Here is a 23,254-nt window from a genome sequence, read left to right on the forward strand (position 1 = left end):
ACCAACCCCTTCACAATTGTGAATGAACTGTACTGCAATTAGAGTCTGATCACCTGAAGAAAAAAATACATTCATTATGCCTCATTACATCAGCAAAGGAAGATGCACAATGCTGCAGCCAAAATTTCTAATCACTTACCCAGTGATATAAGACATCTGACAGACAGAGAAGTAAACTTTGAAAATAAACTGTGAAAGTTTCTCCTTGACAACTCCTATTCCATAGAACAATGTCCATTATTATAATGTGTATAAGGTGGTGGGTGGGAATTACCAAGTCAAATCCGCATGTCCTTTTTTTCTTAAAAACTCCCACTGGTAAATGATCTGCACATAGCCATATTTACAAAATAATTTGTGATATGAATATAAAGTGACTCAGTCCACATTATTACAATTTATCATGCAAATGCTCGATGGAACATGAAACTAACTAAGAGGTTAACAAAGTTGCATATAACCATGCAAACAACTCAGGGACCATCTGTTAGAGCTAGAAAGAAGGAGAATGGAAACTGCCATTTCTATGCTAAATGTAATTGAGTGAAGAAAATAAATTACAAGGATGTCTGTTGACTCGATGTAAATAACAGCAGCTTGGAATGTTTAAAAGTCTCAGGTTTTTTCAAAATGTTTTGTGTTATGTTAATTATCCTCCAATCAATTAAGGTCTTGGTTATTTGGTCAGCTATGTGAAAATATTATAACTATACTAAAGAACAAAAAATACTGTGGTATAACATGAAAAAACGTCATATGGCTCTCAGCTTTGTGCATGCTTTCCAATTTGGCACCACATTGGCAGTTTCCATGTCAATTATTCAATAAACTACTCAATGTGCCTAACAAAGCTCTATATAACCCATTCCATACTTTCTCACAAAAAAAAAATGATTATATGGTTTAGTAATTGACTCCAAAGTGAGAAGACCATTATGATACCAGTGAGTCATTGGAGTGTGCAGAAACATTTCCCAGAAGTCACTTTAATGTGTATCATTTATATCAGTCACGAAAATTGTTTGCAACACTGTATCATGTGGTTTTATAACAGCAATGTCTTATGTTTGTACTGAAGATTCATACAAGGTTGAAATTGTGTGTTGTACCTGGCCACAAACTCAGCTCTCACTAAGCAAATGTGAATTTTGGATCTGTAAACAGTTAAAATCTGTCACAAATATACATTTCAGTTCCTATTTCAACGGAAAAAGATACTTCACATGTAACCAACCCTTTTGACAATGCTTCCTCATTCACTGATACATCTTTCGCAGGTGGTATTTCTGAAGAACTTTGGAAGAAAGTCTTCTTCAAATTTAATAATGTGAGAGGGATAATGGAAGACTTGTTTTGATCCACTGTGCTAACTTGTGACATTAGAGGTATCACATTACAGCAGAATTTATTTCAATCCTGGTCACACTCTCTCTCTCTCTCTCTCTCTCTCTCTCTCTCTCTCACTACTTTACCTATAACTAAAATATATCATCTTATCCGTATTAAGCAAGGTGGTGAAGCTCGTAAGAAACATTAGATATACCACAAAATCATGTAATACCTCAGGCAATGCGATTCCAGCTTTAGATGCTTCAAATGCTTTCCTGAATGTTTCTTCAAATGGGTTCACATTTTGCAAATCTTGAAACAAACCAACCTCTTCACAATTGCGAATGAAACGTGTCGGAGTAGGTGTCTGATCAGCTGCCAAAATAGAGATATCATACATACTACAGAATAACATGTTTTAATATTCTTAATAAACAAACATAATCATCAGTGTTAAGTTTTTATAAAGTAATTAGTCTACTTTACTAGACAACTGAATAACAGAGATAATTTCAATCATTAAAGTAACTGCTGGATCAGTATCATCCTATATAAATGATGGTATGCAATGATTTACTCTAATTTTATACAAATATGAGGGTGGGATCAGAGTAAGATCTTACACATATAATCAAGCATGAGGTGTTCCAAATACATTTGCAATACCTTGAAATCATCACAATTCAATAAATATTTTTCTCTTTTCTCTCAGTTTCAATTTTTTGTAGCTCTCCCCATCTCATTCTACACCACCTACAAACAGTTTACCTTTTTACACATAATTATTTTCTAGATATTGTAAATATTTTATTCTGAGTGTATTTAAATACCTGAATTTGAGATTATTCATAGGTCACTAGCAGATGATAACTCAAACACTGTGTATTACATACATGTTGTTGTTGTCGTTGTCGTCGTCGTCGTCGTCGTCGTCATTCTGGACTTCAATCCAAAGACTGTTTTGATGCAGCTCACCATGCTACTCTATCCTGCAAAACCCTCTTCATATCCGAATAACTACTACAACCTACATCCTTTTGTACCTCGTTACTGTATTATCTCTTGGTTTACCTTTGCAACTTCAACCTCCACAGGTCCCTCCAGTATTAAACTGGTGATTCCTTGATGTCTCAGTATGTGTCCTATCAACCAATCCCTTCTTTTAGTCAAGTTATTCCACAAATTTCTTCGCTCTCCAATCCTACTTAGTAATGCCTCATTAATTATGTCATCTACACACCTAATCTTCAGCAGTCTCCTGTAGCACCACATTTCAAAAGCTTCTGGTTTCTTCTTGTCTGAACTGTTTATTGGCCACATTTCACACCCACAGTTACACTCAGACAAACACTAAAACATATAAAACACTAAAATACACATTCAATGTTAAATTTCGGCCATTCAATATAAATTCAACAAGGTCTCCCTCCTCCACCATCATGAGTTTCATTCACATTTTTATGTGAACATTTGCACATGCCCTAATAAACAATGGTAAAGTTTAACATTCATCGAAGCAATACTGGCAGAGATGTAGTCACTTCAATTCTATGCATGACTCTGTGCAGAGTGAGCGTGAATATCTGGCGACTATTAGCTGTTATATGTCAGTCAGTACATTGTTGAAAGAAATGAAATTTGGCCATCTTGTATAACTTCATGCACTATCTTAAGAATAATAATAAAATTAATTTTACTAGCTATATTCAGCCAGAAATATTTAGGCAAAATCACCCAAAAAATTTCACAGTTTGTCTTCTTATGTCTTAGGGGATCAAGGCATGATCAATGCAAAACTTGGGTTGCAGTAACCTAACGGGACAGGGCCCTCAAATATGAAGTTTCATTTACGTAATCACTTTCCAAAAGTGAATAAATTAAGTGTGAAGTTGAAGATTTTGTAAAAAGACCAAAAATGCATTATTTTTGGCCTGAATTTGTAAAACACTGTTGTCTAGAAAACTTTTGAAACTGGAATAATTAGGAAGACCATGGTTTTAAACACAGAAAAGTGTACTTGATTATCCAAAGTGGACTAACAAGGCTAGATAATTTCAATCAAAGTTGGACACGAAAATTGTGACACAAAAGAAAAGTAAAATGTGGATTCTCATCTCTCTTTGCCCCCCCCCCCCAAACAGCACAATGGGTTTGATTTCCAACAAGGGCCAACAGTGCTACATAAACTGAGGCAAAGTAGTGGGAACAATTGCAATGCAAATGGAGCTTTAACTTTGCCTTCTTATATCAGTCAATTAAAAGCACGATAAACATGAAACTTTGGACACAACAACTTAGCAATATACAGTTCTCCAATATAAAATATCATTCACATACTCCTTTTTAAATTTCTACAAATCAGTTCAAACTTGATATTTGTAAAAATTACAAAAACAGATCACATTCAGTCTACTTTTAGAAAATCTGTTTTCGATAACTAGTTTCAAACTAATCACTGATGGAAAGAACATGTTTTCAAGCAGCCAAAAAAATTCACCTTTCATTTTAGAATATGCGCTAACAAGACCTCAAAATGATGGCCAAATCTGAGGGAATGTCCATGGCAACAAGCTACATTGCAGCAATCTGTTGTCCATGTTTTGTTGCATGTGGTTTATATTTTTAAACTGACAAGTAATAACTTGGTCCATAGCGGCATTACCACCATTAGTTCAAGAACACAAACCGGCAACTCCATTGCCATAAGGGATCACGCCCAGCAGCTGTGCAATACCAGCCATACATGGGTTTCTTCATCCACGTTCCCAAGGCTGTAATTTGGTTTCTTATTTTAGGTTACAAAGCCTTGTTGGGGTACCTGTCTGCTTACAAAGCCTTATCTCTGATTCTCAAATTTGTAGTAGTATCTCAAACATGCGGTAGAGAAAAAAATAATATCAGTTTCGATTTTAATCTTCTCAGCATTGCAGTTTACATTTTTTGGAATTTTTGAGCTACTTTTTGCAGTTCACTTCCTGCAAATTCGTAATTGACCAGATGATGATACTGAAGGAACAGAAAACATGGAAATGAGGTGTTGTTCTGGACCCAACAAGCATCCTGTATTTTGAGCCAATAAAACAAATGATGTGGGCCTTGAGGATGCATAGATTTTACCAGTGCATCATTTGACATAGAGTCACGTGGTACAAATTGATGATAATCTCTCGTATCGGCAACCATGCTGCTTTCTCACTGTCTCTCTTCTTGAAACTTTTTGCTTTCTTCGATTTCGTGTTTTGGAGTAAATACAGGGAGGAGAAAAGTTGTGTCACAAAATTTTAATCCTGGATAGCTGATGCCAGTAGGAACCAAACTTACTAATGTGTAGATCAACAACGCGCCATTTTTAAACTATGGAAACTTGGCATCATGCGCTCCGATTGGCAGTGTCCAGTGCATCTGGCAACAGGGCAATCCCACGGCCAATCGGAGCACATGATGCCAAGTTCCGTAGTTTAAAAAACTATGCATTGTTGACCTACACAACATTAGTAATTTTGGTTCCTATTGGTATTAGCATTCCAGAGTTAAAATTTCATGACACAATTTTTCTCCAACCTGTATATGTACTTGATGCTGCATAAATTTTGGATACAAAAGTTGAACAGATTTGTTGGCATCAATATTTGATTTGTTGATGGCCTTTGTAGGCTTGCATAAGTAGCTAATCACCTGACTATGCCACAAAACCCATCACACCGAGGTTTTCTGTGGCTAGTGCAAAAAAAGTTCCATGTCAATGTTAAAATCGTTTTTGTGGCTACATAGATTGACAAAAGTCTTATAATTTCTAAATTGTGCAGCTGAAATAATGCATTTTGGTGATCTTTCTTGAGTCAACAATTTTAAAATAAACACATGTACAGATACGAGGTGCATTCAAGTTCTAAGGCCTCCGATTTTTTTTCTAATTAACTACTCACCCGAAATCGATGAAACTGGCATTACTTCTCGACGTAATTGCCCTGCAGACGTACACATTTTTCACAACGCTGACGCCATGATTCCATGGCAGCGGCGAAGGCTTCTTTAGGAGTCTGTTTTGACCACTGGAAAATCGCTGAGGCAATAGCAGCACGGCTGGTGAATGTGCGGCCACGGAGAGTGTCTTTCATTGTTGGAAAAAGCCAAAAGTCACTAGGAGCCAGGTCAGGTGAGTAGGGAGCATGAGGAATCACTTCAAAGTTGTTATCACGAAGAAACTGTTGCGTAACGTTAGCTCGATGTGCGGGTGCGTTGTCTTGGTGAAACAGCACACGCGCAGCCCTTCCCGGACATTTTTGTTGCAGTGCAGGAAGGAATTTGTTCTTCAAAACATTTTCGTAGGATGCACCTGTTACCGTAGTGCCCTTTGGAACTCAATGGGTAAGGATTACGCCCTCGCTGTCCCAGAACATGGACACCATCACTTTTTCAGCACTGGCGGTTACCCGAAATTTTTTTGGTGGCGGTGAATCTGTGTGCTTCCATTGAGCTGACTGGTGCTTTGTTTCTGGATTGAAAAATGGCATCCACATCTCATCCATTGTCACAACCGATGAAAAGAAAGTCCCATTCATGCTGTCGTTGCGCGTCAACATTGCTTGGCAACATGCCACACGGGCGCCATGTGGTCGTCCGTCAGCATTCGTGGCACCCACCTGGATGACACTTTTCGCATTTTCAGGTCGTCATGCAGGATTGTGTGCACAGAACCCACAGAAATGCCAACTCTGGAGGCGATCTGTTCAACAGTCATTCAGCGATCCCCCAAAACAGTTCTCTCCACTTTCTCAATCGTGTCGTTAGACCGGCTTGTGCGAGCCCGAGGTTGTTTCGGTTTGTTGTCACACGATGTTCTGCCTTCATTAAACTGTCACACCCACGAACGCACTTTCGACACATCCATAACTCCATCACCACATGTCTCCTTCAACTGTCGATGAATTTCAATTGGTTTCACACCATGCAAATTCAGAAAACGAATGATTGCACACTGTTCAAGTAAGGAAAACGTCGCCATTTTAAGTATTTAAAACAGTTCTCATTCTCGCCGCTGGCAGTAAAATTCCATCTGCTGTACGGTGCTGCCATCTCTGGGACGTATCGACAATGAACGTGACCTCATTTTAAAACAATGCTCATGTTTCTATCTCTTTCCAGTCCGGAGAAAAAAAATCGGAGGCCTTAGAATTTGAATGCACCTCGTACTATATCATGTTACAAGAGATAGGAAATAATGCAACAACTAACAGTTTGCAACATGCCCTCACTGCCATAATAAGCTACAAAAGCATGTAATATAGCTTGCAAATTTTCGCAATGAAATTCTTGAGCAGCATCTTAACAACAAACAAATAATTTTCAGCAAAGTCTGTCAGAACAGTCAATTCAGTTTCTCTGAAACCACTCTCCATCAAATTCTACTACTGACTCTGGTGTTTTGATATATAATGGCGACTAGTCAGCTTCCAAATTTTGCTGGCAAGTTTTTCAATAAAGTTCTCAACTGTTAATACACTTGTTTCCAATGATTCTCAGTCAGTGTGGAACCATTGTTTGAATTCTACTGATTCTTCCGTATACCTGTCATTAAATACTTTTTTCCAAGTGTGCACTCAGAGATTCTTCACCAGGACAATTCTGACATCTTTGTAACATACAGTCCTTCGAATTCAAACTACATACAGTCTTTACTATTAGTTGTTTATAGTCCACTTTGATATTAGCAACTTGGAGCATGAGCTTCACATTCTGGTGTATGGTGTGGTCACAAATGGAATATGTACCAGAACCACCGATGGTGAAGCAACACTTCGGTCTGACGTCACAAAATTTTAAGGTTAGTTTCAGCTGTGTATTCATTATGTACGGTATAAATAGCTCCTTCAGATTACACAACAGGAATAGCTTTTGTATCTGTGTTTTGGAACCATTTAGCCAAACTGACACTATCTTTTTTACCTGGACAAATTCTACTGAATTCACCATCTTCATAAAAGTTTCCATCTCTATCAGTGACTGATTTTGCCACTGTCTTGTCAACTTTTGCATGTGGTGTAGCACAAATGCCTTTCTCCATTTTTAATTTTCAGGCTGACTTAACAGCGTGCTCTGAAACACCAAACTTTACTACCTTCTTCTATACTGACTAACTTTATGGGGTCATTCACAGTCAGTAGTTGTAGTTTTCTTGACCTGTCAGATATATCAATTTCCTTTCTTAGTTCCTCAATGAGATCAACATAATCTTTACATAAGTTGCAACCTTTTTTATTTATTTAGTTTTCCGGGTTGGCTTGGTTGCCCTTCCCTTGAAGAAAATCCTGCGGCAGATGTGATTCTGTATGCAATCGGACATTGAACCCGTTCAGTTTTCCTTTTTACATAGCTAAGTTTATCTCTAGTGGTTTCACCACAGAAGTGCCTAGAGAAGTCAAACATTGATTGAGAGTTTCCAAAGTTCCATTTGTAACTCATACAGAGATGGAAAATATGAATGTTGAACTGTAGTTTGAATGTACTCCAGTTTGCATCTAGTGCAAATTTTCTGGCCTGACTTTACATACCTTTTTTCACTTTTCTGAAACCACTGGACATGGTAAGATCTACTTTCAACAATTAACTTTTAGCAGTGTGATTTTTCTTCCCAAATGGATTACAACATGATTTTTTTTTTTTGCTATTTCATACATGTCACGGTACTTTACTTTGTGATGCACGCCAACTTGGCCATTATCCATAAGCAGGAGCTCTGATCACAGAGAAACAAGGAATTTCTGCCAACCTGATCAACTGCTCACGAACTCAAGCCTGATTTTCTTTGAACAAACTTTGCCATTGTGACATTTTTGATGATAAATTTTTTCCAATCACACATTCACGGACTTGATTATCACTCACCAACACGCTGGCAGCCATTTGAAACATAATTAATGTTATTGGAAAGTAAGTTTTACAGTACCTTGTAAGAAGCACTATAATTAACAAGACAGGATCTAAGTAACCATCACATCACTATATGCTGTGCCAGGAGCTCCACTCAAAGAACAACACTGCATCTACAATTTTTTGCATTAAACAAACAGTAAAACACAGTGCACTTTATACTGAATCTTGTAAGTCCACAAGCAAATCGTCAGAATTTTTTCACAGTGAGCAGGGACCATTTTGGGTCAGCGGGCAGTCTTGTGCCAGGGAAAGGGAGTGCATATCTGCAAGCTGGTCACTTCAGTTGGAGGAGGCCTCAAAAAAAGGCTAAGTCGGCATACGGCAACTGGCAGTGGTGGCCACATGACTTTGGTTTCATAGTTGAGACTACATTTATTGCTGGAAGATTACTGCTTCTTTACTTCAGCTGTTTCTGTGGTAGGTGGCATGAGACATACATCATGGCATAAACTGTGAACGGTGTTACCATGATCCAGTACAATGTAGTTAGATATTACTTGTCAATATACAAATAAAATAACAAGAAAAAAACTTGGTCAACTGGTTGTTGAAATGTAGCCCATTACCATGGTAACTCCCCTCAAATTTGGCTGTAATTTTCATGTATTATTAGCACATACTGAAAAATCTAAGTGATTCTCAAGGTCCACCTCATTCATTTTACTGGCCAAAAATACAGAACATTTATTGGGTACCAGAAGACCACCTCATCTCCACACTTTCTGTTCCTTCATATCAATTTCCCAAAAATGAACTGTAGAAAGTAGCTCAAAAATTCTGAAAAATGTAAACTGCAATGTTGAGAAGTTTAAAATCGAAACTGATATTACTCTTCATCTGCTGCCTATTTGAGATACTACTACAGATCTGAGAATTGAAGATAAGATACTTAGCAGATAGCTTGGTACACAGACAGGTACCACAACAAAGCTTTGGAACCTAAATTAAGAAACCAAATTACAGGCTTGGGAACGTGGATGAAAAAACAAACCCACCTATGGCTGGTATTGCACAGCTATCAGGCGTGACCCCTTATGGCGATGGAGTTGTCGCTTCGTGTTCTTGAACTGGTGGTGATAATGTCATTATGGACCAATGCAGTACAGTAACTTATTACTTGTCAACTTAAAAACAAAAACCACATGCAACAAAATATGAACAACAGATCGCTGCAACGCAGCCTGTTGCCATGGTACATTAACTAAAATTTGGTTCTCATTTTGCGGTATTATTAGCGCATATTGGAAAATCGATTATGATTTTCTGGATGCTTCAAAACCTGCTCTTTCCAACAGTGAGTTATCTGAAATTGATTATGAAAAACATATTTAAAAAAAAAAAAAGTAGACTAAATGTGATCTATTTATGTAATTTTTACAAAAATTGAGTATGAATGAGTTTTTGTAGAAATTTAGAGAGCAATATGTGAATGGAAAACCTTATGTTCCCTTTTGTTGTGTCCAAAGTTTCATGTTTATCATGTCCTTAATGAAAAAGATATAAAAGGCCAAAATTAAAATTTTATTCGCAGTGTGATTTTTCCCACTACTTTGTCTCAGTTTATATAGCATAGTTAGTTCATGGAAATTAAATCCACTGTTCTGGGGAGAGGAGTGGGGGCTTGTCTGGAACGAGACTGGTTTTGAATCTTTAATAGAAAACGGTATTTGTAAAGAAGCGTGAAACATTTCCTATTTTCACCTCTTCACAGAACTTATCATCTTATTGACAAATTTGTAGACTATGGCAAAATAGTAAGTGTATGAAATGTTGTATTCCACAGCCTTGTGCTCCCAAGTTATTGTGTATTAAGTTTCATGTTCAGCATGAATTTACTCTAAGAGATATAAGAAACCAAAATTGACTTTCATGCCACAATTTTTGCACGCAACTTTGATTCAAATTATCTAACATAGATAGCCCACATTTGACAATTTTGTGGTTAAAACCACGGTCTCTCTAAAGAGTCCAGTTTGGAAAGTTTTATAGAAAACTGTTTTTTGCAAAATCACGTCAAAATTAACGATTTTTTTATCTTTTTCAAAATGTTTAACTTTGCATTTAATTTACTTAGTATTGGAAAGTGATACACAAATGAATCCTTACATTTGAGAACCTTGTGTTGCTAGGTTACTACACACCAAGTTTCACATTCATCATACCTTTAGGCCCTCAGACATAAGAAGCCAAACTTTGAAATTTTTTGGACGTAGATTCTTTCACGTTACTTTGCCTAAAATTTTCTTGCTGAATATGCTTAGTAAAATTTTTTTCATTATTATTCTTAAGACACAGCATAAAAGCTGTATAAGGTGATCACATTTAATTTCTTTCCAGAAAATACTGCCTGAGATATAACAACTCAAAGTTGTTACAAATTTACATTCGCTCTGCGCGCAGTCATGCATGCAGTCATACAAGTCACTATATTTCATTCAGTATTGCTTTGATGAATGTTATACTTCACCAATATTCATTGAGGACATGTTCCACTGTTCACTTAAAATTTCACCAAACTCCATGATGACTGAGCACGAAAATGTTTCGACATTAGGAGATTCAACACTGCATGACCCATTCATCTTTTTCAGAAATGCTTTCCTTGCCATTGAAAGTGTGCATTTTACAACCACTCTACTTCAGTTATTTCAGTTATTTTACTGCCAAATAGCAAAACTCATCTACTGATTTTAATGTATCATTTCCTAATTTACACTCATGTTCAGAAAAAACAGAACACCTTGAATGACTAAAGATAGGACATACATATTCAAAGGATATGTACATTAGTATATTCTGCAGAAATGATTAGCATTTGAATCATGTCAGCCTGCTGATTCGAGGTCAACATCAATATTGCGGCGCAACACCACCTACCAGTAAAATGTGCCTGTGGCTCTTGATGTCGCTATAAATCAATTGTAATGGAACAGTGTAACTTGAGCAGACGTGAGGATACCTCCAAGACACATGCACGAACCGTACCACCAAATCAGTGAGTTTGAAAGAGGATGCATTATTGGCAAGAGAGATGCGATGCATCCATCCAGAAATTGCTGCTCATGTTGGTGTGTGCAGAATGGTTCACGGAAGGCTGTAGAACACAACAAGGTAGGTCACACCACCCAGACCACACACTGAGAAGATCGACACCTCATCCGAATGGCACTACAGGACAGATGTGCATCCTCATCTGCTCCGCCAGAACACTGTAACACATCGTACACTATCAGGGGTTTACTATGGCATGGGTTACATGCGCATCATCCACTTCTCTGTCTACCTTTGACGAATGTGCAGAAAAATGCAAGATGGAAATGATATCATTGGGGACAGGAATGGCATATTCAGGTTCTGTTTGTTTGATAATAATGGTCGCATTTTGGTTTGCTGGAGACAGCGAAAACTCAAGGCTTTATGGTGTGAGGTGCTACTGGATAAAACTACAAATCACAGCTGGTGTGTATCCAGCAGTGTGACCTACGTGAACAACGTCCTGTGACCCGTAGCCACATCCTTTCTGCACAACACCCAAGATGCCATTTTTCAGCAAAACAATGCATAATCACATGTTGCTTCACGAACACATGCCTTCTTGATGTCACCACCAGACTTGTTGCCAAACAAAAATGTGTGCAATATGGTGAAACAACAAGTGCAGCGCTGTGATCCATTGCTAACCATCATAGATGGATCTGGAACCGCCTGGTGAATGTAGCGTGGATGGGTATACCATACGACGCCATCACGCCTTATACATATCAATGCTATCACGCATGGAGCAAGTTATCTGGGCCCATGGTGGACCCTGTGCCTACCTGGCAACAGGACACATGCTGAACCGAGCTGACTGAAATGCTAATCATTTCTGCAGAATATGATTATCATATCTCCAGTTGTTCAAGGTATTCTGTTTTTCTGAACACAAGTGTAATTTCCCTAGCATCACCCGATTTAATTCGACTACACTCCATTACCATTGTTTTGCTTTTGTTAATATTCATCATCTTAGGTTCTTTTTTAAACACACTGTCCCCTCTGTTCACCTGCTCTTCCAATTCCTTTGCTGTCTCTGACAGAATTACAATGCCATCAGCAAACCTCAAAGTTTTTATTTTCACTCCATGAACTTTAATTCAATTTCCAAATCTATCCCTGTTTTTCTTTACTGCTTGCTCAATGCACAGATTGAACAACATTCATTTTCAAACAACGCGTCACACTCGTGCCCTTCTACTTGTATTACTGCACACTGGTTTCTGTACAAGTTTTAAATAACCTATTTCTCCTTGTATTTTACCCCTGCCACCTTCAAAATTTCAAAGTGCATATATTCCAGTCAACACTGTCAAAAGCTTTCTCTAAGTCTATAAATGTAGGTTTGTCTTTCATTAAGCTGTCTTCTAAGAGAAATTGTATGGTCAGCATTATTTCGCATGTTCCAACATTTCTCTGGAATCCAAACTGATCTTTACGGAACTCAGCTTTGCTGTGTCAAAGGTGTGCACCTACACAGCCAGCAACCAACACAGACAGGTTATGTGGACACGGACCTGGCAGGGGACACCTTTTCAGATGACAAACAAGGTATCGTTGCACTCAGTCTGGCAGCTAGACAGCAACCCAAGAGGCGGCACACATTACTGGTTCCGCAGACCTTTTCTCCTCTGCAGACCACATGACTGAAAGTAGTACCTGCAGTATCCTGGCACCCACGCAATATTTAGGCCAGCACTGGGCTATGCTTGAGAAGTTCACTCCAATTGAGTTTCTTGAGTCAGGTGCCAATTGTAAAAGCATTCTCACAATAAGGAGCTCACTCTGGAGCTCTGGAGCTACAACGACAACGTCATCCACGTTGATCTTCACCTCCAAGAGCTGCTAGCTATGGTTACACAGCTCTACATCATTCGTGGACTCAACACCAAAGAGACATGGCCTCTAATGCGTGACCAGCAATCGGACTTTGTAGCATTTGTTATTTGTTTCTCATCTGTCGAACATGAGGCTTAAACTTTTGTGCATCTCTTCAGGACTTTGGCTGTGGAACATTTACAATGCATGGACAGTTTACTGCGACATTTCGCATCTTCAGTCTTCAGATATTATTCTTTCAATATTCAAGAAGTGAATTGTTTGCAATTGTGTGTTCAAAACTAACTCCCATTGCAGACAGCTGTTTATATGTGTTACAATAAACTTCATATTCATTTTATACCTGGGTATTTTTCCATGTGCCACCTTTGGTGGTCACTTTAGGCTTCTACCAGGTTCTCCGTTTCTCTGTAAATAATTCATGTTAGTATTCTGAAAGCATGACTTATTAAACTGTTAGTTCAGTAATATTTACACCTGTCAGCACCTGCTTTCTTTGGAATTGGAATTATTACAATCTTCTTGAAGTTGCGGGTAATTACCCTGTCTCGTATATCTTGCACACCGGGTGGAATAGTGTTGTCATTGCTGGCTCTGCCAAGGACATCAACAGTTCGAAGGTAATGTTGTTTAGTCCAGGGGCCTTGTTTCAGCTTCAGTCTTTCAGTGGGAACATTCACCTATATATTAAATGTTGAGTACTTTGACACCACGTAACTGCTATAGTGTAGGGATAACTGAATACAATACAAATATTTGTTCAGTTTTCTTGATTTCAAAAAACTACAAATTCTTAAACTGTATGTACTAGATATAGTTCACAGAACAATTGTCTGTATTCTTTTTACATAGTTTTGCAACTATTTACCCCTTCCTTTTCAGTCTAACTATGTTATATAACATTTATTTTTCAGTCTCCTCCCTCACTATTCTATGAACTGTTAGAATAGTACAGGAGAGCATCCAATCTCAAAGCACTGCAAAGGCATCAATAATTACAGAGTCTGAATTCTACCAGCCTGAACAGAACCTTGCTGCACATTAGCCAAGAACAAAGAATTCATTTCACCAATAACACCCTCCCCCCCACCCTCGCGCACACGCTCTCTCTCTCTCTCTCTCTCTCTCTCTCTCTCTCTCTCTCTCTCTCTCTCTCTCTCTCTCCCCCCCCCCCCTTTTTATTATATATGTTAAACAATGAATTGTCTTGATGTAGTACTATAGATATGGCAAAATCAACAATTTTCAAGTTCTGAAGGAAACTAAAGAATGGAGAGATGATTATGAATTACCACTTTGCCTACGATTCTCAGTTTCTTTACAGAAAGATCAATCTCAATTTTAAACAATCCCATAATCCTTGAAGGGAAAAAAAGGCATTAGTTCAACCAATGTTAATAGACAGTTTGTTTCGTTTTGTTTTTTATGGTGCAAAAACAACTAGGGTCACACACACACCCATATCAAAACTGTAGAACACGAAGACAAAGAGAGGAATTAAAAACAACTACATGTCAATCCCAATTGACGGAAGAGAAGGTAATTAAAAGCAGGGACAGGGAGAAAGGTCTATAAAATACATCACAGAGAAATGGAGATCCAGAACTAAGAATTACATGGCCTTCGCCATATTGCTACGACAGATAAAAAGTAAAACGTGGTCAACAGCCCACACGTCATTGGCTAAAATGACTGATAACTCAGGTGGTAAGCATAAACGGGAACATAAGAGCTTAAAAAAAGGGGTATTCTGTCATGAAATGATGCCCAGTCAAAAGTTGAGCGCAATGTGCACAAAGTGGTTGGGGAGCACCACTTAACAAATGGTGATAGCTAAAAAGGCAAAGGCCAATATGTAACCTAGTTATGCAGCAAGAGGGCTGAGAGGAGGTTGTCCGAGCCACTGAGAGAGGCTTAATGACCCGGAGCTAGTTCCCATGAAGGGAAGACCAGTGGTGATGCCAAAGTAAAACCAGGTGCTGACAGACAGCAACACAGAAATCATCAGAGGGAATGTAAGAACTAGTGGGCTGAGGTATGAGGCCTGTAGCCTTGGCAGCAGCTTCTGCAACCTCGTTTCCTGTCAGACAGACATGACCAGGAACCTACACTGCTTATGATGAACGCAGTTTGTCATCGTAGGACGATGGTTAAAAATGCGGAGAGCACGTCTCCGCACTCGAATTGTGTTGCGGCATGCCTCAGGCCAACAAGGAACCAGGACACACCGTGGTAAAGAGGAAGTGCGAGGAACTGAACATTGTGCAGCGGTAAGAGTAATGTTTGTAAGATATTCAACCTGGCCATCACAACTGGGGAAATGTTGTTCATTGAAAGTAGTCAGGTAGTAGTAAAGCCTCCATTCAGCCTTAGTAAGCTGCCATTTGGGTGTGCACACAGGTGGCGTAGGAGTCAGCAAATGGATAGCACATGGGAAATGGTCGCTCAAGTATGTGTCAAAGAGAACTGACAACTTGAGACAATGGGCAAGCTGGGTAGTGCAGACGATTAGGTCCAAATGGGAATAGTTTGCATGGAGTCTAAAAGAAATTGGGTGCTCCTGTGCTAAGGCAGAAGAGGTTAAGCTGATTAAGAAGGTCAGCCAAGATGGCACCTCTCTGGCAGGTTCTGGGAGAACACCAAAGAGGACAGTATGCATTAAAGTCACTGAGCAGGAAAAGGGGTGAGGTAGTTGCCCACTAAGCAGGAGGAAATCTGCCCTGGTGATATCGAATGATGGAGGGATGTACACAGCACGAAGGGAAAGGGTCAAGTGAGGAAGTAAAATGTACACTGTGACAGCTTCAAGCTGGGTCGTCGGAGAGCTGCGTTGACTATGAATGTCATCCCATATGAGCAGCATAGCTCCCCCATGAGAAGGAATGCCGACCTCAGGGGGAAGGCCATAACGGTTGGTTGGTTGGTTGGTTGTTGGGGAAGGAGACCAGACAGCGAGGTCATCGGTCTCATCGGATTAGGGAAGGACAGGGAAGGAAGTCGGCCGTGCCCTTTGAAAGGAACCATCCCGGCATTTGCCTGGAGCGATTTAGGGAAATCACGGAAAACCCAAATCAGGATGGCCGGACGCGGGATTAAGCCGTCGTCCTCCCGAATGCGAGTCCAGTGTCTAACCACTGCGCCACCTCGCTCGGTGAAGGCCATAACAAACCAGGGAGAAATGCAAGAGCTAAAAGTGGTCATGAGGATGCAATTTCATTTCTGGAAGGCAGAGAACAAGCGGAAGCAGCAATTCTAAGAGCAGCCGCAAATCCTCTTTGTTGAATCAAAGGCCGCAATCATTCCATTGGATGAGAGTCATGGGGAGGGAAAAATGAAGGGTTGTCGTCTCAGTGGCTGCTGAGTGCTAGCCTTCGAAGACTCGCTGTTACAGGGCACAGAGGCAGGAAGATCCTGCTCCATGAGGTCTACAGGAATGTCAGCATTCTTCTGCTGTTTTGCCTGCGGAGTCCAGTGCAGAAAAAAAGGTTGGTGGTGCACACTGGCGACACGGACGTTGGCCGGGTGAGGGTATCACGTGATGACACCATGGTAGAGGATCTTCGGATCTGCGATGGAGAAGACCGTTTGCCTTTGTTTGACTTCTTTGAGCCTTTCTGGTAAGCAGAGGAAGACTCAAATGTTGGTTGGCTGGAGGGATGTAGGAAGTCTTCATGGGAGTATTCCTCTGTCCTTTCTGGTCTGCTGGTTGTGTAGCTGGTGACTTCATCCTGTGTGGCAAAAGTTTGGTGGTGTTTTGTGCAGCTGGAGGAGGAGATGGGGATGTTACCATGATGCTGGGCAATTTCACAATCATGCTGCTAAACTTGGGGTCCCATGTCTGCGTTGGCATGTCCTTCATGGAGCGAGACATAGCAAGGACACCACGGTAGGTGCCAGATGGTAGAACGCAGGGTTTCCGACTAGCCAACAATTTGCGAAAGACTGGGTAAGGCACTTTTTCCTTCACCCAGATCTCCTGAACAGCCTGCTGATCGAGATACACTGTATAATCGTGGGAGGAGGTGGCATGGTCGTCATTGCAGTTGCAGCGGAGAGAAGGAGGCAGACAATTGCCCTTGTGAGCATCCCTGCCACATGTTAGACACTTTTGGCTGGGTGTTGACAGGACTCTCAAGTGTGGTTATAACAATGACACTGATAGCAGCACTTCGGGTTTGGAATATACGGTCTGACTGTGATAACTTCGTAAGCTCTTCGTAAGCTGCTTTGACCTTTGACAGAAGAATCATTCTATCAAAAGTGAGAAAGAGAGTGTGTGTGGACACTAAGGAGGCATCTACTTTTTTTATCATCCAATGGACGGCAATGACACCTTGATCAGAGAGGTGCATTTGGATTTCTGCCTTGGTCACACCATAGAGCAGCCTTGTGTAAATAACACCACAGGAAGAATTCAGCATTCGATGGGTCTCAACACAAACAGCACAGCCATTGAGGAAGGCAGCTGCAAGCAGTTGTTGTGTCTGAGAATTAGAAGTAATCTCCAAAAGCAAAGTGCCACTGCATAAACGAGAGCAGGATTTCACAGGGTCAGCAATTGCATCAACACCTTTCAGAATAATTAACAGATTTACCGTAGTGAAGGACCGACTGTCTTCAGTACATGAAACGACAAGGAAACTTGGTGCAGCTGGGAGGGTCTTTGAATTGTTAGCCTCATTCCATTTATGTTTCATAGTTTTCACCTGTGAGGATGATTTGCTCATTGCGAGAAAATCCCCCATAATTTCCAGCATCTCTGATGGTGAGCTCCTTCCAACCGGGGCCCCTTCAGAAGGGGGTATGCTCGCCTTAGGAAACTGTTTGCACCTCTCAAACTCCTGGCACAGGGACCAATCGACACTTTGGGAAGATAGCAGCTCAGGCAATCATCCCTCCCTTGGCCTGGCTTGTACCGGGGGTACATGCAAACCCTACCTGTCAACCCAGGGCTGGAAATTACGCGTTACCCAGTCACTTGTTACACATCACACGCGTGGGCTGGTCTTCAGGAGTGCACAGGGAGGAAGAAGAAAAGAGGAACCTCAAACACCAAAGTGGAAGAAGGATAGGAGAAGGAGAACACAAAAAGAAAGAAGGAATGAAAGAGAATGGAGTGACTGTTCTGATATTGGTGACTGAATATGCAGAACACATTTCCAACAACATCCCAGACATTTTCCCCAAGGAGGGGAAAAAGAATAGCGAGAGGATAGGCATACAGCATGGAAGGGGAAAGATACTGCAAAGGCTGACACCCCATAGTAGCCAAGCACGAACCCACCAAAGAATAGCACACCCCCTTGGAGGTGTTAGTACACTTTAGAATATACACAACAGTAATACACCTTCCGCTGAAGATACACTGGGATAGCGAGAAAGTCAGAACTGAAAGAGGATCCAGACAAGGAGATTTCAAGTCACTAGAACTATTCTTGGCAGTCTCAGAGGAAGTTTTCAGATCCTACAGTGTGACTGACCACAAAAGTGCATAGGGGAACCTACAAAATGAGAATAAATATACATGGTTGGAAATGAAGCTCCAACATACTAATTACTGTTGTTCCAATGTGCTAATTTAATGCAGAATCAGTAATGTGGTCATTGTAGTAACAGAATCCATAAGTGTGTGTGTGTCTTTTTTTTTTTTTTTTTTTTTTTTTTTTTAGAAAACATTGGATTAACAATATTATGAAAAGGATAGATTTCTACTCACCGTAAAGATGACACACTGATCTGCAGATAGGCACAATGAAAAGACAGTTACACACTGACCTTTTGGCCAAAGCCTTCGTAAACAAAAAAAAAAAGAGAAACACACACACACATTGACACAAGCAAGCACGTGACAGATACCTCCAGCCGCTCCGGCCTGAATGAAACTGTCACATTGACTGAAATCAGCAGCAACCTTGAGTGGAGCGGGGAAGTGGGAAGGATGGCACGGTATGACTGGGGGAGAGAAGAGCACTATCTGACAGAGCCTGCAGTAGGACAAGGCTGCCAGGTGCAGTGCTGGGAGGCTGTTGGAAAGGGAGAGGGAGGAGGGGAGTGGACAGCGTAATACTGATAGGAGGTCTGTTTCCAGAATACTGATCTCAAGAGTCAGTTTACTGGTGGCCAATTTGGCCAGACTATCAGCAAGTTCATTCCCCAGAATCCTGACATCAGCCGGGATCCAGACAAAGATCACTGAGCAGCCACATTGTTTGAGGGCAAACAGGGACTCCTGGATAGCAATGACCAAGGAAAGGCAAGGGTAACACTGGTCAATAGCTTGGAAACTCCTGAAGGAATCACTGCAGATGAGAAAGGACCCACCCATGCAAGAACGGATATGCTCAAGAGCACGAGGGATGGCTACCAACTAGGCAATGAAAACACTACAGCTATATGACAAAGAATGCAGTTCAGTTGGTCTGGTTGACTATAAGCAAAGCCCACATGACCAGTAAACACTGAGCCATCAACTTCTGAACCCCGGGATGTGCCAAGGATGGAGAAAAATTGGTGGGACACGGCCTCAGGAGGGACTGAGTCTTTAAGACCTGGTAATAGGTAACGACAACGCTGTGGTCAAGGGATGCACAATATAGGTGCACGTGAGTGGGCCCGGAGGAGAGGTGGAAGAGGAAACAACTGGAGATCAGAGAGGATGGACAGGATGCGGGTTGCAATTGTAATCCCTGATCTGGGCCACCATTGTGAGAGATGGATTTCCATGTTTGGAAAGAGGAGACAGCAGTTCTGATGCTTAGTGGAGCTGCAAACATGGGTATCACAACTGACAACCTGTATTTGATGCCTGATCCACTATGGAGGGACCCCAGCCTCCATGAGTAAGCTGTTCAAAGGAATAGTTCAACAGGTACCTGTCAAAAGCCGAACCCAATAGTGGTGTATCGGATCCAGTATTAGCAATGCTGAGGGCAATGTCAATTGGTATGCCAGACTCCCATAATCAAGATGGGATGGTATCAGGAATTTGTTAAGCTGCAGAAGGGTAGTGGGATCTGCACACCAGCTGATGCTGTTCTGGGAGCGAAGTGTATCGAAGTGCAACCAGCATTTTCGCTAAAGCTAGCGAAGTTGGGGAATCCACGTCAACCAAGAATCAAAGACCAAGCCTACAAAGCGATAAGTCTCCACCATAATGAGTAGTTGGTCATTGAGGTAACATTCTGGTTGTGAGTGAGTGATACAACATTGACAGAAGTGCGTGTCACAAGTCTTTATAGTTGAAACCGAAAGCCATGGGTGAGGGGTCATGGCTCCACCTTTCATATGGTGCCCTACAGCTAACGGTCAGCGACACCCACACTAGAGGAGCAATAGTAGAGGCAAAAGTTGTCAGAATACAGCTGCTGCTAGACTGTTGATGGCTACTGGAAAGAAAGGGACACTAAGTACAGGACCCCATTCTCTTGGATATGCGGTATGGGGGGGGGGGGGGGGGGGGGTACTGTGAGAAGTCGAACCCGGAGTGTATTGTGCAACAGGGAGCAGAACCCACTCATGTAAGGTAGCAAGGATGTGGTGTCACCATGTGGTGTCATAAGCCTTTTCAAGGTCAAAGAAGATGGCTATAAGGTGTTGGTGCCATGCAAAAGCTGTTCAGATGGCAGGCTCCAGGTGATGATGCTGATGATGATGATGATGATGATGATGAGGTCCCATACTCCAAGGAGCGTAGGGGACGATGCAGGAGACTCACACCGCTGACCAAGCAAGGTCCTAGCAGAGGTGGTTTGCCATTGCCTTCCTCCGACCGTAATGGTGATGATTGATGATGATGTACACGACACAACACCCAGTCATCTCGAGGCAGGGAAAATCCCTGACCCCGCTGGGATCGAACCCGGGACCCCGTGCGCGGCAAGCGAGAACAGTAACACAAGACCACGGGCTGCGGACTAAGGCTCCAGGTAAACCAGATTATCAGCAGTGGAACAACCTTGGTGAAAACCACCCTGAGATGGAGCCAGAAGACCCCAAGACTCAAAGAGATAACACAGCCATTGGCTCACCATGCGTTCAAGCAAATTGAACAGAACAATAGTGAGACTTATTGGGTAATAACTATCCATATCTGAAGGGTGTTTAACCTGTTTCAGCACTGGGACAATGATACCTTTTCACCATTGTGATGGGAACTCACCCTCACTATGCATGCAGTTATAAATGACGAGGATATGACACTGACAATCCACTGATAGGTGCTTGAGCAATGTGGATGCGGTCCGGCCCTGAGGCTGTATCAGATTCCCCATTCTCTGAATGGAGAATTATATGGCTTCAGGTGGTGTGTAGTATAACAGAATTGCTTCACTCCAATCACTGTTTTAGAACACGAAAAACGTGGGTTGATGATCTCGGAAGCTGAGGGTCGAGCATAATGTAGAGCAAAATGTTCGGAGACAGCACCTGGGTCAGAGTAGACAGTATCATTCAAGTTAATACCAGGTACACCTACAGATGTCTGGTATCTGTAGAGATGTCTGATCTTAGCCAAACCTGCGAAGGATAGGTATGTGGTCTGATGGTTGAAACATACTGTTTCCACTATTCTTGTTTCCATCATTTTATCAGGTGGTGCATCTGGGAACGGAGCCTTTTAAAGGCAGTGAGATGATCTATCAATGGGTGTCACTGAAAAGGAGAGGAGCAGAGAAGGGGGAGGATCATTGGGTGCATTGGCAGGGAGTAGCACACAATGAGGGTAAGGGGATGTGAAGTGGGAGCAGGTGATAGGCAAGAGGGGGTGATATCTTTTGGGTGGGGGGTGTGGGGACAGTAGGTTACCATATATTGAGGCCGGGATAATTTTGGGAGCAGTGAATGTGTTGTAAGGATAACTCCCTTCTTCAGAGTTCAGAAGAGCTACTGATGGAGGGGAGGATCCATATAGCCTGGGTTGTGATGTAGCCATTGAAATCAAGCATGTTATGTTCAGCTGCATACTGTGCACAGGGTACTCAATTTTGCTCTTGGTCACAGTTTGGTAGTGGCCATTCATCCTTTTGGACAGCTAGTTGATAGTCACACCAACAACTGCAGCAGAATTGATGCATGACATGACTGCTTTCACAGATGGCCCAACCTCTGATGTGGTAGGATAAGCCTATGACAGGATTGGAACAGTAAGTGCTGGATGGGTGGATTGGGAAGGTATGGCATCTGTGCCTTCCACAGGGATATGATCCCTGTGAGAAGGGGTTGGAACTGGGAGTGGCATAGGGATGGACTAGGATGTTGCGGATGCCAGGTGGGTAACAGAACACCATTTTAGGAGGGGTAGGAAGGATCTTGGACATTAAGTCCCTCCCTTCAATGCATGATGACAGACAAAGACCATCTCCACTCTCTCCACCGAACAGTTTCTGCCCCCTCTGTCCTATCATCTCCCCTGAATTCACATCCTCTCACCTTCATTGTGCACTTCTCTCTGCCAATGCACCCACCAGTCTTTCCCCCTCCTCTGCGCCTCTCCTTTTTTGCTCTGTATTTCCCCCACCTCCCTCCACAATAGGCTCCCAATGCAGCACCTGGGACACTTGTCCTGCTGCCGTGAAGGCTGCACCGTGCAGTAGAGGAGGACGCTGTACGGTAGCCGATCGCCAACGTTCTGCGCCAGCCTGATGAAGCTGCACCAAGTCACTGACGATAAGGCGCAGCAGAGGGCCTAACAGCAGCGCATGCGTTGCCGCGCCGAACTTTTATGTTACAGGGAGGAAGCCACTGCGGCCGGCCCAGGAGACTACAAGCGAGCCCAGCCGCAGCACCGGACTGACCCAGCTAACGATCACGCAGCACATAGGTAACGTCGCACGATACCTCACGCTAACCACCCCTCACCTTGCATGCTCTGTCGCAGCTAGCAAGCCGCTACTGCCCTTACTACCCGTCCTACTGTCGCAGAGGTTTTTTTTCCCTTGGTGCTGGCCTTGGCACTTTTTTTTTCCTCTGCCCTTACATCCACTACCCTTCAATCGTTTTCGACCACTTCTATCTCCTGATGGACCATGTTAATGAGTAATCTTACCCAGAAGCATGGATAACATCACAGCCCACATCCTGTGACGCCTGATTCAAAAACTAACATGTTTACGGAGGTAAC

The 23,254-nt window shown here is 41.8% G+C and overlaps 1 protein-coding gene across 2 annotated transcripts in view; it reads right to left on the reverse strand.

The window, feature by feature from the left end:
- LOC126184592 (cyclic AMP-responsive element-binding protein 5) overlaps window positions 1-23,254 on the reverse strand; it is a 150,029-nt gene that overhangs the window by 114,497 nt on the left and 12,278 nt on the right. For both annotated transcript variants that reach the window (XM_049927033.1, XM_049927034.1), the window contains exon 3: window positions 1,562-1,704. In XM_049927033.1, coding sequence (XP_049782990.1) covers window positions 1,562-1,704 — 143 coding nt within the window. The remainder of the gene's footprint in view (window positions 1-1,561; window positions 1,705-23,254) is intronic.

The sequence above is a fragment of the Schistocerca cancellata genome, chromosome 4 (assembly GCF_023864275.1).
Source record: "Schistocerca cancellata isolate TAMUIC-IGC-003103 chromosome 4, iqSchCanc2.1, whole genome shotgun sequence".
Classification (NCBI taxonomy): Eukaryota; Metazoa; Arthropoda; class Insecta; order Orthoptera; family Acrididae; genus Schistocerca; species Schistocerca cancellata.